This window comes from Erinaceus europaeus, chromosome 13, assembly GCF_950295315.1.
Source record: "Erinaceus europaeus chromosome 13, mEriEur2.1, whole genome shotgun sequence".
Taxonomy (NCBI): domain Eukaryota; kingdom Metazoa; phylum Chordata; class Mammalia; order Eulipotyphla; family Erinaceidae; genus Erinaceus; species Erinaceus europaeus.
Genome location: NC_080174.1, coordinates 27,684,268 through 27,696,521, shown reverse-complemented (window position 1 = coordinate 27,696,521; position 12,254 = coordinate 27,684,268). Strand labels below are relative to the sequence as shown.

Below are 12,254 nucleotides of genomic sequence, written 5' to 3'. Positions count from 1 at the left end.
CTTCTGAGCTGTTATTCTAGCCTTATTGCTCAGATAATAAAATACCTAGGGATGATGGGAAGGGATAGAATCCTTTAACAGTTAACTTTGGAAGAAGCATTTTCCACATTTTCCACTGTCTCTATTTTCAGTGACCTTATTTGACATTTACAGAACATTGTTTTTATTTTTGTTTTCTCTTCAGATTACTCGCTTGAAGATAGATAGAAATCCATTTGCCAAAGGCTTCAGAGACTCTGGCCGTAACAGGTAAAGTTTATTAGAGAACATTCTCACTGTGGTAAATATATCTGAATTTCTGTTGTGCCTTTTTCATTATAAATAGTGAAATTTGCTGACACTACCAATAGAGTTGGATGTTGGAAATAACCTGCCTATTTCTAAAGTGAACTGTGTCATGCTGGGTGAAAACGGAAGTTCTCAGGGTGGAGAGTGTATGCTGCCTCTAAAGGGACCATGAGGAATTCTGTCCTTAGGGCTCAGAGGCTTCTGAACCCCCTGCCTGTGTCCCTCCCTGCAGCTGCTTCTGGTTTAGAATTTCTAGTGATGTCACAATTGTCTATTGATTTTGCCTTTGTAATAGTTCTCATTTGGAATCTTTTAGGAATCACTCTCCTAGAGCGTTGGGAATCTCTTACTCCCTCAGATTTCCAGCTAGAATGTGAAATCACTCCCCAAGCCAAGAGAACTATGTTCTTTAGTTTCCAAATTTGTCTTGGCTCTGCTGACAGCCACACACTTGTTTATTTTTTCTGTGTCATGTTTTATGGTGTTTGTACTAAGTGGGAGAGCTACAATAATGAATTCCACTCTTTCACTTTATCAAAAAGCAGATCACCCTAGTCTTACATGCCAAGAGTTTTTTGAATTTATTGATATGATTCTATTATCATATCGTTGGATACAACATTTTCTAAAATAACTGTTGATAGTAGCAGTAGGCTAATGTTCTCCAAATGCTTTTTCCTTTAAGGTTTTGACTTAAATATTGAAAAAGCTTCTTTTTTTTTAAAGTAAATTTTTAAGCATTTGTATTATTTGACTCCAGATAATATTCTTTGAAAAACTGATAGTAGCATGCTGTGTCTATAAGATGTAAAAATGTCCAATAATTTTATTTTAGGGACATTTTTATAAAAAAATTTAGAGAAAACAACTGGGTAGTTCTCTTGTTTAATTGGGCCAGGCTGGTGTAGACACAGACTTGTTCTTAGAAAGTACTCAAGTGCTTGGAGAGACTTGATGTCATTGTTCTGTGCCTCATCTAATCATCATGTAATGTGAGGACCAAAGTGTGATTAAAAAGCCTTCAACTTAGTGTGGGTGGATCAACAAGGCTGATAACATGGCTTCTCTGAAATTTTGTAGGCTAGTTTGAGGTATTCCTAGTACATTGTCTGCTCATTTGAAACGATTCTTTTTTTTTTTTTTATGTCTGTTTCACATGGATTATTTTTTATTATTACCAGCGCCTGCCTGATTTTGTTCTTCAGAGGGGCATATGGGAATTGACTAATTTAGTAATAGATGGATACTGGTGAGCGAAAGAAGGGAATCTTTGTGATGATTCTTTATTTACCTTTACAAATACTTTGATGAAATCTTCTTTTCTTTGAGGTTTAGATTACAACAGAATTGTACTAATCCATTTAATGGTCTTAAAGTCTTACATTACTTTCAGGATTTTTTTTTTCTTTTTTCCCACTTAGCAGGGAAGGTAATAACTAAAAGTCATTGAAAATCCAGGAGAGCAGCACTAAACCTTAGAGTACATAACCAGAAATCATGGCAAGTTATCCTGTGGGATTGTTCTAATAAAGACTCCACATGTTGATACTAGGGTTATCACACTGCTTATACCTTTTCTTTTTTAGCAGAGTACTACTCAGCTCTGCCTTATGGTGGGGTGGGAATTGAACCTGGGCCTTAAAAGGCCTTCAGTTTATTTGAAGTACATGTAAAAATATTTTAAGAGTATATTTTGATTTTATAATAATACTGAATAAACCTTATATCATAGATGTCTGATGACATGTACTGGACAAGCTTTCAGGAAGAATTCTAGGAACATTAGTATAATGAAAAGACTTTTTTTTTTTAAAGAAAATATTTGGTGAAGAAAAAAAAATCAGTGGCATTCTTAAATAGTTTACTGAGTCTCTTGTTTGACTTGGTCACATCAAAATTCTAGGTTTGAGTTGCCTTTTTCCTTTCCCATTGGCTATTTTGGGAGTATATAGGCATGAAATTCACAGTGTTGCTACTCTTTCCTGAATCTAATTAAAGACTTAAAAAGTGTTTAATAGACATACTGAAAATAATGAATTAGGTCTCAACACAAAATTTTCTTTTTGCTGTAGATATTTAAATGATCTTAGTAGAGACAACATGTTGAATCTATATTACAGCTTTTGATTTTTGTTAGCAAAGAATCATTTCACATTTTTAAATGTAAAAGTTACTTGTTTTTTATCAGTATATTCCTTAGCTCACTCCTTGAAACATTAAATATATAGAACTCAATACTCCTCCCTTTAGAAACCTTATTTGAACTTCTCATTGGTAATGCAAAATACATTTATATGAACAAGAGAGAATTTGGTCAGTTTTGAAGATTCCTTATGCATTGTTTTCCTTTAAAAGTAAAAGATGGTGGCTATATATGTATTTTAATGTGTCAACAGAGAAGAAAGACAGTGAGAAAAAGAACAATATATTTCTTTATGGTTATTATTTATTTGTTATTTTATTTTATTTTACCAGAACACTGCTCAACTCTGGTTTATGGTGGTACAGAGGATTGAACCTGGGGCCTTTGATGCCTCAGACATTATAGTCTTTTTTGCATAACTCTTACACTATCTCTTCAACCTGTTATTGCTTTTAAAAACAAGTTCTTTTCATTTTTCCTTCACTATGAAATAAAGATTCAGTAGGGCAAGAAGTAAACATAAACTTGTGATTTTTTAAAACTATTATATAATTTGCTTTTAATTAAAATACATCCCTTCCTATATATTTATGGTTCTCCAACCCTTTTTTTGGAATCAGTAGCTTCAGCTCTTAAAAGCACTCTGGCAAGACATTTGCTACGTGAAAGAGAATTTATGTGCTGAGAATAGCTTCATTTTTCAGCTAGGCCTTAGGTTTGACCCTATAAAAGTTTTTACTCAGGAAGGTACAAAAATTTCTTCTCTTTAAATACTTCAGGAAAAACATAACCATTTTACTAAATAAACTTGGCCATTTGATAGCGTAAATTAGGGTGGTGATAAAATGTGGAAATTGTTCAAAGGCATCTTGTATAAATTATCACCTCAACTACACTCCTGCAGGAGGTGCCTTTTATCTTTTCTTTAACTAGACGGGAAAAGTCTCCATTACTGAAGAAAATGAAGGCTTTTAAAAAAAAAAATCCAGATTCAGCTAATAAATATTTTATAACTGTTTCCTGCAAAATATCTGAAATCCTTTCTGGAACTTGTAGTGTGAAACAGCAGTCTCAAGAATAACATCAATAGTTCCAAGTCAGATTACTTGGAGATACACTACCTTCGAGACACTTTAAAGTGTAGAGTTTTGTGTTTGTGACCATCAGTAACTTTTCCCCCAGAATCTCTTTGATAGAGTTTTTTTTTTTGAAGCATAGTGAAGTCTACCCTGCTAAAGTAAATAATGCAGTGATGTTTATGTTATAGTTAACACATTTTTAGGTTCAGTGGATGTATAGTAAACTTTCCCCAGACTGCTCAATGACCATGTTAGTCATAGAATTATACCAAACTGATTAATAAAGCTCATCTATGTGGTACTAAACAAAAAATTGCTTTATGTAAAATTGTGTCCCAACATTCTCTAACATTTAAAAAACGTTTCTTGAAAGAGACAGCACTAAGCAGAACTTGGACTGGAGTTGGTGTATTGCGCCAAAGTAAAAGACTCTGAGGTGGGGGTGGGGGGGTGGGTTTCAGGTCCTGGAACATGATGGTGGAGGACCTAGTGGGGGGTTGTATTATTATGTGGAAAACTGGGAAATGTTATACAGGTACAAACTATTATATTTACTGTTGACTGTAAAACATTAATCCCCCAATAAAGAAGTTAAAAAAAAGGTTTCTTGAAAGCCATAACAATTTAGTATCAATTAAACAGTTAAAGTTAAAATCAGTTAAACAGCACCCAGCCTTCATTAGTCCAACATTAAATGCAACTTGCTGGATGACACAGGGCTTGCTGACTAAGTAGGGTATCACCCTATGCCCTCATCAATACTTCAGTGTCCATAAAATATTACAGAGAGGGTTGATTTGGGTTTTGGTTTATAGTCAGTCAGTGTTTTGGCAAAGGGCATTATCAAACAACTTAGAGCTGGAAGCTTTTGTAGTTTTAATCTTCCATTTTGTGGGAAACTAGAGTCCAAAGAGGTTGAAGCACTTCCTTAAGGTCACACAGGAAGTCTGAATGAATTGTAGCCATGGCCCAGCTCTCTTGACCCCTGATCCAATGTGTTGACCAGCAAATAGTCTTCTTGATGTTACACTGATTTTCCCTTTCAGAGTAACCCAGGTAAAGCACATACAAGTCCTCTCTGAGTCCTGATCTCCCCAATGACAACCCAGCCCCAGTTCCAGTTTGGGGCTGGTGACTCTTTGAAGTGCTCCCAAGACTGCTCATGTGAAACAGCTGACCAAGAGATGAGTCAGTTCTGTGTGTGGGCTCATGTGTGACACAAGTAAGCCTGTGCAGGCACACATCACACATCCATACTTATAGTCATCTCCTTCAGTCATTAAGACAGGGCAGGGCTGGGGAGACAACATAATGATTCTGCAAACGGCTTTCATGCCTGAGTCACTGAGCTCCAGGTTCAATCCCCATCACCACCATAATCCAGAGCTGAAGAGTATTCTGGTCTTTCTCTTTCATTAATAAATAAATAAAGTATACATTAAAAAAAACAGACAGAATAGTCAGTTACATGGCATCAGGACAGAAATCAAACTGATGGAGAATGTACTCCTAGCCCTCTATGGAAATAAACTTCATGGAACAGAAGGGCAAGTAAGATGATTTTATTTGCACAGATAGCCATAGACATTTCAGAGCTTTATTCATGTTGTGTAGGTGCTGACTCTGAGGTTTTTAAAAAATTTTATTAGTGATATAATATTGATTTACAAAATTACATGTTAACAGAGGTATAAATCCACTCCATTCCCACCACCAGGGTTCTGATTCTTCATTCTCCCCACTGTGAGCCACTGCAGTTCCCCTAAGGTGGTATACATGGACCAACCATTGTCTCTGCAACTATGTATCTACATTTATGCATAATTTCCCCCTTTTTCTTCTGGATCCAATCGTGAGACAGGGGTTTCTTCTAGTTTTGGTTTATATCCCATGACTTGGTGGGGGGACAGGTTGCAGGAAATCCAGAGGAGGCAATACATTGAACCTAAACCATTAGGATAGACCCTATCTTTAAGTGTGAAGTACAGATTACCTATATTAAGTAAAACTTTAGTATTGTTTAGCACTTAAGAAACAGGCATTTCATGCAGTGGAGCGGTGTGTTTCAGTAAAAAAACACAGATTACCTGGAGAAACAAATTGCTTAGAGCTAAGATGGGTGGGGGAGGCATGGCAAGCTCTCAAGAGTGGACAGTTGAGTAGACGCCCTCATTTCCAAAACCTGGAAAACATAGAGGATTTATTTTTATTGTTGTTGTAATTATTGTTGTCGTTGTTGGATAGGACAGAGCGAAATGGAGAGAGGAGGGTAAGACAGAGAAGGCGAGAGAAAGATAGACACCTGCAGACCTGCTTCATCGAAGCAACTCCCCTGCAGGTGGGGAGCCAGGGACTCGAACCGGGATCCTTATGCTGGTCCTTGCGCTTTGTACCACATGCGCCTAACCCACTGTGCTACCGTCTGACTCCCAACATAGAGGAATTTTATAGAAGGAAGGAATGACTGCTTCACTTATGGTAGGAGATGTATGCATTTATGAATGCATTTAGCATAGCTGCCTTTGTTTTATTGAAATATGTACATATTTCACAATCAACCTATCCTTTCTCTTTAACAATACATCTGGTAAGGTTATTTAGAGGCTTTAAAACAATATCTGATTCTGATACCAGCTCCATATACTGAACTATTCTGTGAGAGCCACCTTTCATGAACCCTTCCTACACACTGCAAAAAAGTCACTCTTCCTGTACTGGTTGTGGTAAAAACCATTCTCCCAAGAGACAAGCCAGTTGTCCTTAGATGAATATTCCACCACCACTCCCCCCCTCCACAGGTGAGTTATCTTGTCAAGTGTAGATTGCCAATGTTGACATTTTAATTTTCTCTTTTCTTGGGGGAGAGATTAATGTTTTACAGAAAACAGTAAATATAGTTGTTGGTACATTTGTAAAATTTCTCAGTTTTCTACAAGATATTCTAACTCCCCACCTAGGTCTTCCTCCACCATCATACACAGGACTTGAAAGCCCCCCTCATGCCCTTCCAGTATCCTTTACTTCAGTTTAATACACTGAACCCAATCCAAATTCTGCCTTGTTTTCTCCTTCTGTTCTTTTTTCTCAACTTATTTTTTTTTAATTTTAAATATTTATTTTCCCTTTTGTTGCCTTTGTTGTTTTTTTATTGTTGTAGTTATTATTGTTGTTGTTATTGATGTCGTCGTTGTTAGCTAGGACAGAGAGAAATGGAGAGAGGAAGGGAAGACAGACAAGGGGAGAGAAAGATAAGACACCTGCAGACCTGCTTCATGGCCTGTGAAGTGACTTCCCTGCAGGTGGGGAGCCAGAGGCTCGAGCCAGAATCCTTAAGCTGGCCCTTACGCTTCATAACACGTGTGTTTAACCTACTGAGCTACCACCCAAATCCCTTTTCTCAACTTCTGTGAGTGAAATGATTCTATATTCATCCTTATCTTTCTGTCTTATGTCACTTAACATGATTCCTTCAAGATCCATCTAAGATGTGGTGAGAAGATGAATTCATTACTCTTAATAGCTTAGTAATATTCCACTGTGAGATGAATGTTCTTCTAAGTGGATTGCCCAAATACCACTTGATGCAACAGAAACGCCTCTTAGAAAAGAGGTGATTTTGTGGGCATGTCTGTGTGGAAGAGTTTCTTCATCAGAAAGAGAGACTCCTCATCAGACAGAGAATTAATAACATGGAAAGAAAAGATGAGTCCCAGCTAACAGCAGAGCCTCAGACTCAAATCAGCTATCATAGACATTCAAATGAACATAGGTTCATTTCAGTTGCTTAGGCCAAGTGAATGGCTTTCTAGCATATAAGGCTAGTTCTCTCAGAATGTGCACAGGGTGTCTTGGATGGATTCTCTTTTCTCCTGCTATTGATGGTAAAATGGAAGCCTGTCTCTCAAGTGTTTCTGTGCTGACTTTTCTACCTTGCTTATATGAGGGGTCCTGTTAACACCGGTGGGGTTTTCTGAGCTAGTACTACTGGTGCGATCTCCAGCTGCTCCTAACTGGACTTCTTATGTCTGTTCCAACCCAAATCTATCCATTTAGGATGGGTTTGGAAGCACTGGTGGAGTCATATGCATTTTGGAGACCTTCACTGAGGACTCTCACCTTTGAAGACATCCCTGGAATTCCCAAACAAGGTAAATCACAGTCTCCCAAGTTACAGCTACAATCATTTCCTGCCTTGGAAAATGTGTGCGAATGGCTAGATCTGCAATGGTAGCTTTATCACCAGTGTCATCTTCTTGTAGAATCCATCTTTTCCCTTTTCTTTCTTTTTTTTTTTTAAATCGTGTGACATATAGCAAGGAACTCAGGAAAATGATTTAGGTTTCCAAAATGTACACATAACGATATATTTCTTTTAACCCTTCCCTACTCTTAAATCTCATTAAAATGAGGAGACCAGTTGACTTTAGTGCCTTGTATACATCCTAAGACATTTTCTGTACCCATTTTCAGTTCACCCTTTCTTGCCAAATTCTTACTTCTCCAGGGGAATTGACTTTAGGCAGGATTTTCCTGTTAACTTTATGATGAGAAACTCATCATCATAAGCAAGCAAACGTCCCTGGTACAACCTTGATTTCCCACAAACTCAGGACTGGTCTTCCCTCAAAGGAAATTCATGGGAAGAGATGACACTTCTTTCTTGCTTTGTCTGTGGGACACTTAACCTATTCCCACCATCAGAGTCCTGTGCCTGATCCTACCCAGCTCCCCCAAAATTTAGCTTGCTGAGCTTTAGATAATTATCATTGGTTGGATTGGGCCTTTAGATTATTTTGAGAAGCTATATAAAACACTGTTGTGCAAACAATGAAGGTTTTACAGCCTATCCAGTCCCTTGGAATTCTCTTTCCTTAAAGTCTGTCAGGTTTGCAAACATTAATCTGCCAGCAAATTCACAGAGAGGGCCCAGCCACTACCCCTCCTTCTCTGTGTCATAAGACTGTTACTTTGCCAGACTTCTGTTTTTGTGTTATCGTGTGATTGACTACCCTGTTGTCTGGTTGGAACTAAGATTTCTGAAGTTCCAGATGATTACTTTATTGCAGTATACAGGCATAATTATTGGTGCACACAACTTTTGGTGGCTAGCTGCAGACATATTTGAGGCAGGATATGCTTTTGAACTATTAGTTCTTCTTTTGATTTTACCCCACCTCCGTGAGTAAATATATTGACTTAGAGAAAATTATGACAAGAGGAAGAGTAAAAAGTGGATGGCAGAGAGGTATAGGTCAAACTTTTATAGCAAGAGACTGAATAAAACTGAGTTTCTAGTTTATAAAGTTAACAGGGAAGTTAGTATTTATTTGCATTACTTGTTATAGTAAATGAGGGGACTTCAAGAAAGTTAGTTGGTGGAAAAAAATGCATGCATTTCATGTGATACTGTCCTAATATTTCTGCAGAAAAACATTACATCATTTCTTGGTGAGATAATTTGCCTTGAAACTATTGAGAGGAACTGTGTTTAAAATATTCTAGTCTGAATTCAATTAAATTATAATTCTTTGAGGGCTGTGACCATCTTCTTTTCTTCTTTATAGCTTCAGGACCCCTCTTGTAATGGGCCATGTCTACTCATGTTTACAATATTGAAAGGGGAAGATGGCCAGCTGGTTCTGGCATCACTGCTTTTCACATTTCACTTTCTTTTGTAGGAAACACAAGTTCCTCCACCTTACTCCAAGGTTCTGGGAATAGTGTTGCTACCACCCACCCTCATCTTTTGTCTGGTTCCCCTTGCTCCTCTCCTGCCTTCCATCTGGGGCCCAACACAAGTCAGCTGTGTGGTCTGACCCCAGCTGACTATTCTACCTGTGCCCGATCTGGCCTCACCCTTAACCGATACAGCACATCTTTAGCCGAGACCTACAACAGGCTTACCAGCCAGACCAGTGAGACCTTCGCTCCACCCAGGACTCCCTCCTACGTGGGTGTGAGCAGCGGTGCTTCTGTGAACATGTCCATGGGTTCCACTGATGGAGACGCCTTCAGCTGCCCACAGACCAGCTTGTCCATGCAGATTTCGGGGATGTCCCCCCAGCTCCAGTACATCATGCCTTCACCCTCCAGCAACGCCTTTGCCGCTAACCAGACCCATCAGGGTTCTTACAACACTTTCAGATTACACAGCCCCTGTGCCTTGTATGGATATAACTTTTCAACATCCCCCAAACTGGCTGCCAGTCCTGAGAAAATTGTTTCTTCTCAAGGAAGTTTCTTGGGGTCCTCACCGAGTGGGACCATGACTGATCGGCAGATGTTACCCCCTGTGGAAGGAGTGCACCTGCTTAGCAGCGGGGGTCAGCAGAGTTTCTTTGACTCTAGAACCCTAGGAAGCTTAACTCTGTCATCATCTCAAGTGTCTGCACATATGGTCTGATGAAGCCTTTAAGTTAAATTATATTTGTATCAGTTTAATACGTTTTCTTCCTTTCCTTTTTCCTTTAAAAGCTATGTGAAAAGAAATCCCCAGTAGCTTCCAAAATGCGTACATAATAGAAAATGAAGGCTCGCTCAGTTTTGTGACTTTCACATAATGAATTGTAGTTACAATTAGTATATACATACACTTTATAGAACATTGAGTTTTGCAGCCTATAAAATCATATCCAGTCTCTCATTTTCTCCAGTGCATTTGCTTGTGTAGAGTATTGTTATAACCATAGTAGATTTAACCAAGATTTCCGGACTCTCCTAAAAGCCAAATTGTAAATGTGAAACTTGGCAATGATACTATCCAGACTAGAATTTTAAACTTAATTTGTCAGAAAAATGCTCAGCACTATTTCACACTTAAGTGTTGATAACCAGAACACAGTCTTGTGATTTCTGTTGTTCTTGGGCACAGTGTGAAAATAACAAGAAATATGAAAGCCAGTTGAAATCTTAGTATTGTTTATGAGATATTTATCATGAAGGATTATGTTTTTTGATGCCAGTTTCATATTTATTAATTTTACTGTTTGTCTTTGCTAGGGCTTCATGATTTGGGGCTGACTTTCATTTCAGATAGAAAAAGAAAGAGACAGAGGAAGAGAGAGAAAGATACCACAGCACCTAAGATTCTTCCAGGGTGGTGGGAGCCAGGCTTGAACCTGGGTCACATGAATGGCAAAGTAGGCACCCTTCTATGTGAGTTATCTCACCAGCCCTGTTCCTATTCTTATTTACGTAGATATTAGGTGTCATTGGGTCTGTAAATATCCATAGCCTATAATGATTTATTTTTTAAAGGAAGGTGCAGGAGAGCATTAATATTATTTCATTCTCCACTGGGCTTATAGGTGATATTTATTCATTTGCCAGAGGTTACATTTTCAGTGTTTGAGATTTTTTTTTCTCATTTATTTACTTGATTAAAGAGACCACTAAAGAATATTCTGTAAACATTGAGTTTTCAAATCATTATTTTATTTGTGATTAATAGTAGTTTACAAGACTATAATTACAGGGTTTAGTTCCACACTGTACACAACACCAAGATACTGTGTCTCCATGTTTTCAGCAGTAGCCTCCATAGTTCCCACAAAGTCTTAAGGACAGTTTGTTTTTGTTCTATAAGCATTTTTAAATTCCAGTTTTCACAAGAGAAGAAATATTTTCTGTGAGTAGAATGACAAAAATAAAGTAAATCCACCTCAAATTCTTGAATCCCAAGGAGAAATATCTGTTGTTTTAAGTCAAGGGGAATAACACTGTCAACTTCCCCTTAGGCTCTTATGATACGGTTTCTCATCCAGGATATATATTTCCACTATGCTTTGAGATTCCTGACCTACAATCTATAAGAAAAAGGTGATTTATGCTACTAATTCATGTCTCACAACTCCTACAAATTGAATCCTCCCCTCTCCTTAACCTTGTCTCTCTGTCTGAGTCTTTTCTAAAGCAGATTCTAGGCCATTCTGGTATTAAATAACACTGGAAGGAATTTCAGGGGAGTTATCTCTAGAAATCTGTCTTTTGGGGGGTTGTAATACAAAGGCCAAAGCCCATTACTATGAAGACCCTCTTGGAGGACTAAGGAGGAAGATACTAATTATGATAAGGAAGCTATAAAACTTTTAACCTCAATAGTATTTTTAGCCTCAAACTGGAGAAAGGAAAACAGCATTATTTTTAATCACCTAAAATTAATGTGTCTGTGGTTTAAGGTTTCAGAACAAGTAACTTGGATAGCACATTATGAGATGAATAGGACAGGTTAAGAATGCATGATAGGGGTGATACCATCTGTCTGTTGAGATAATGCATGATGTGTCTATCTGTTGACATTTCATATAAGTGTCAAGTTAAGAGTATGATTTTTTTTCAATAGGAAATAGAATTTCTAAAACCCACCTCTATTTTAGATAGAGAAAAGGGCATACAGCTCCTAACTCACTTTTAAAGCAACATGGCTTCTAGATAATTCAGCAGGGTTATAGTTTGAATAACATTTGCACAGGATGTTTATGTGGACACAATAATTTTATGGATTCTGTAACAGTTAATCAAATTAAAACTACTTTTCAAATTGAAAATTAGCATGAAGGGACCTGAAAAAAATCCCAATATTGAGAGATCCCTGGGTATCAGTAGTTTGAAATTTGGGAGAAGTCCTTAAGAGTACAATTCCATTGTAAACCCCCCCATTCCATAATCTTTTCAATCATCATTAAATCACTCATTAAAAAATGGGGAGGAAAAAAAAGGTGCAACTGCAACCTTGATACTTGGTA

At 37.7% G+C, this 12,254-nt stretch overlaps 1 protein-coding gene across 2 annotated transcripts in view; it reads left to right on the top strand.

Moving 5' to 3' along the window:
- TBX18 (T-box transcription factor 18) overlaps positions 1-11,782 on the top strand; it is a 34,014-nt gene extending 22,232 nt beyond the window's left edge. For both annotated transcript variants that reach the window (XM_007526137.2, XM_060205461.1), the window contains exons 6-8: positions 185-249; positions 7,564-7,658; positions 9,189-11,782. In XM_007526137.2, coding sequence (XP_007526199.1) covers positions 185-249; positions 7,564-7,658; positions 9,189-9,913 — 885 coding nt within the window. In that variant the 3' untranslated portion in view covers positions 9,914-11,782. The remainder of the gene's footprint in view (positions 1-184; positions 250-7,563; positions 7,659-9,188) is intronic.
- Positions 11,783-12,254: the final 472 nt, after the last annotated feature.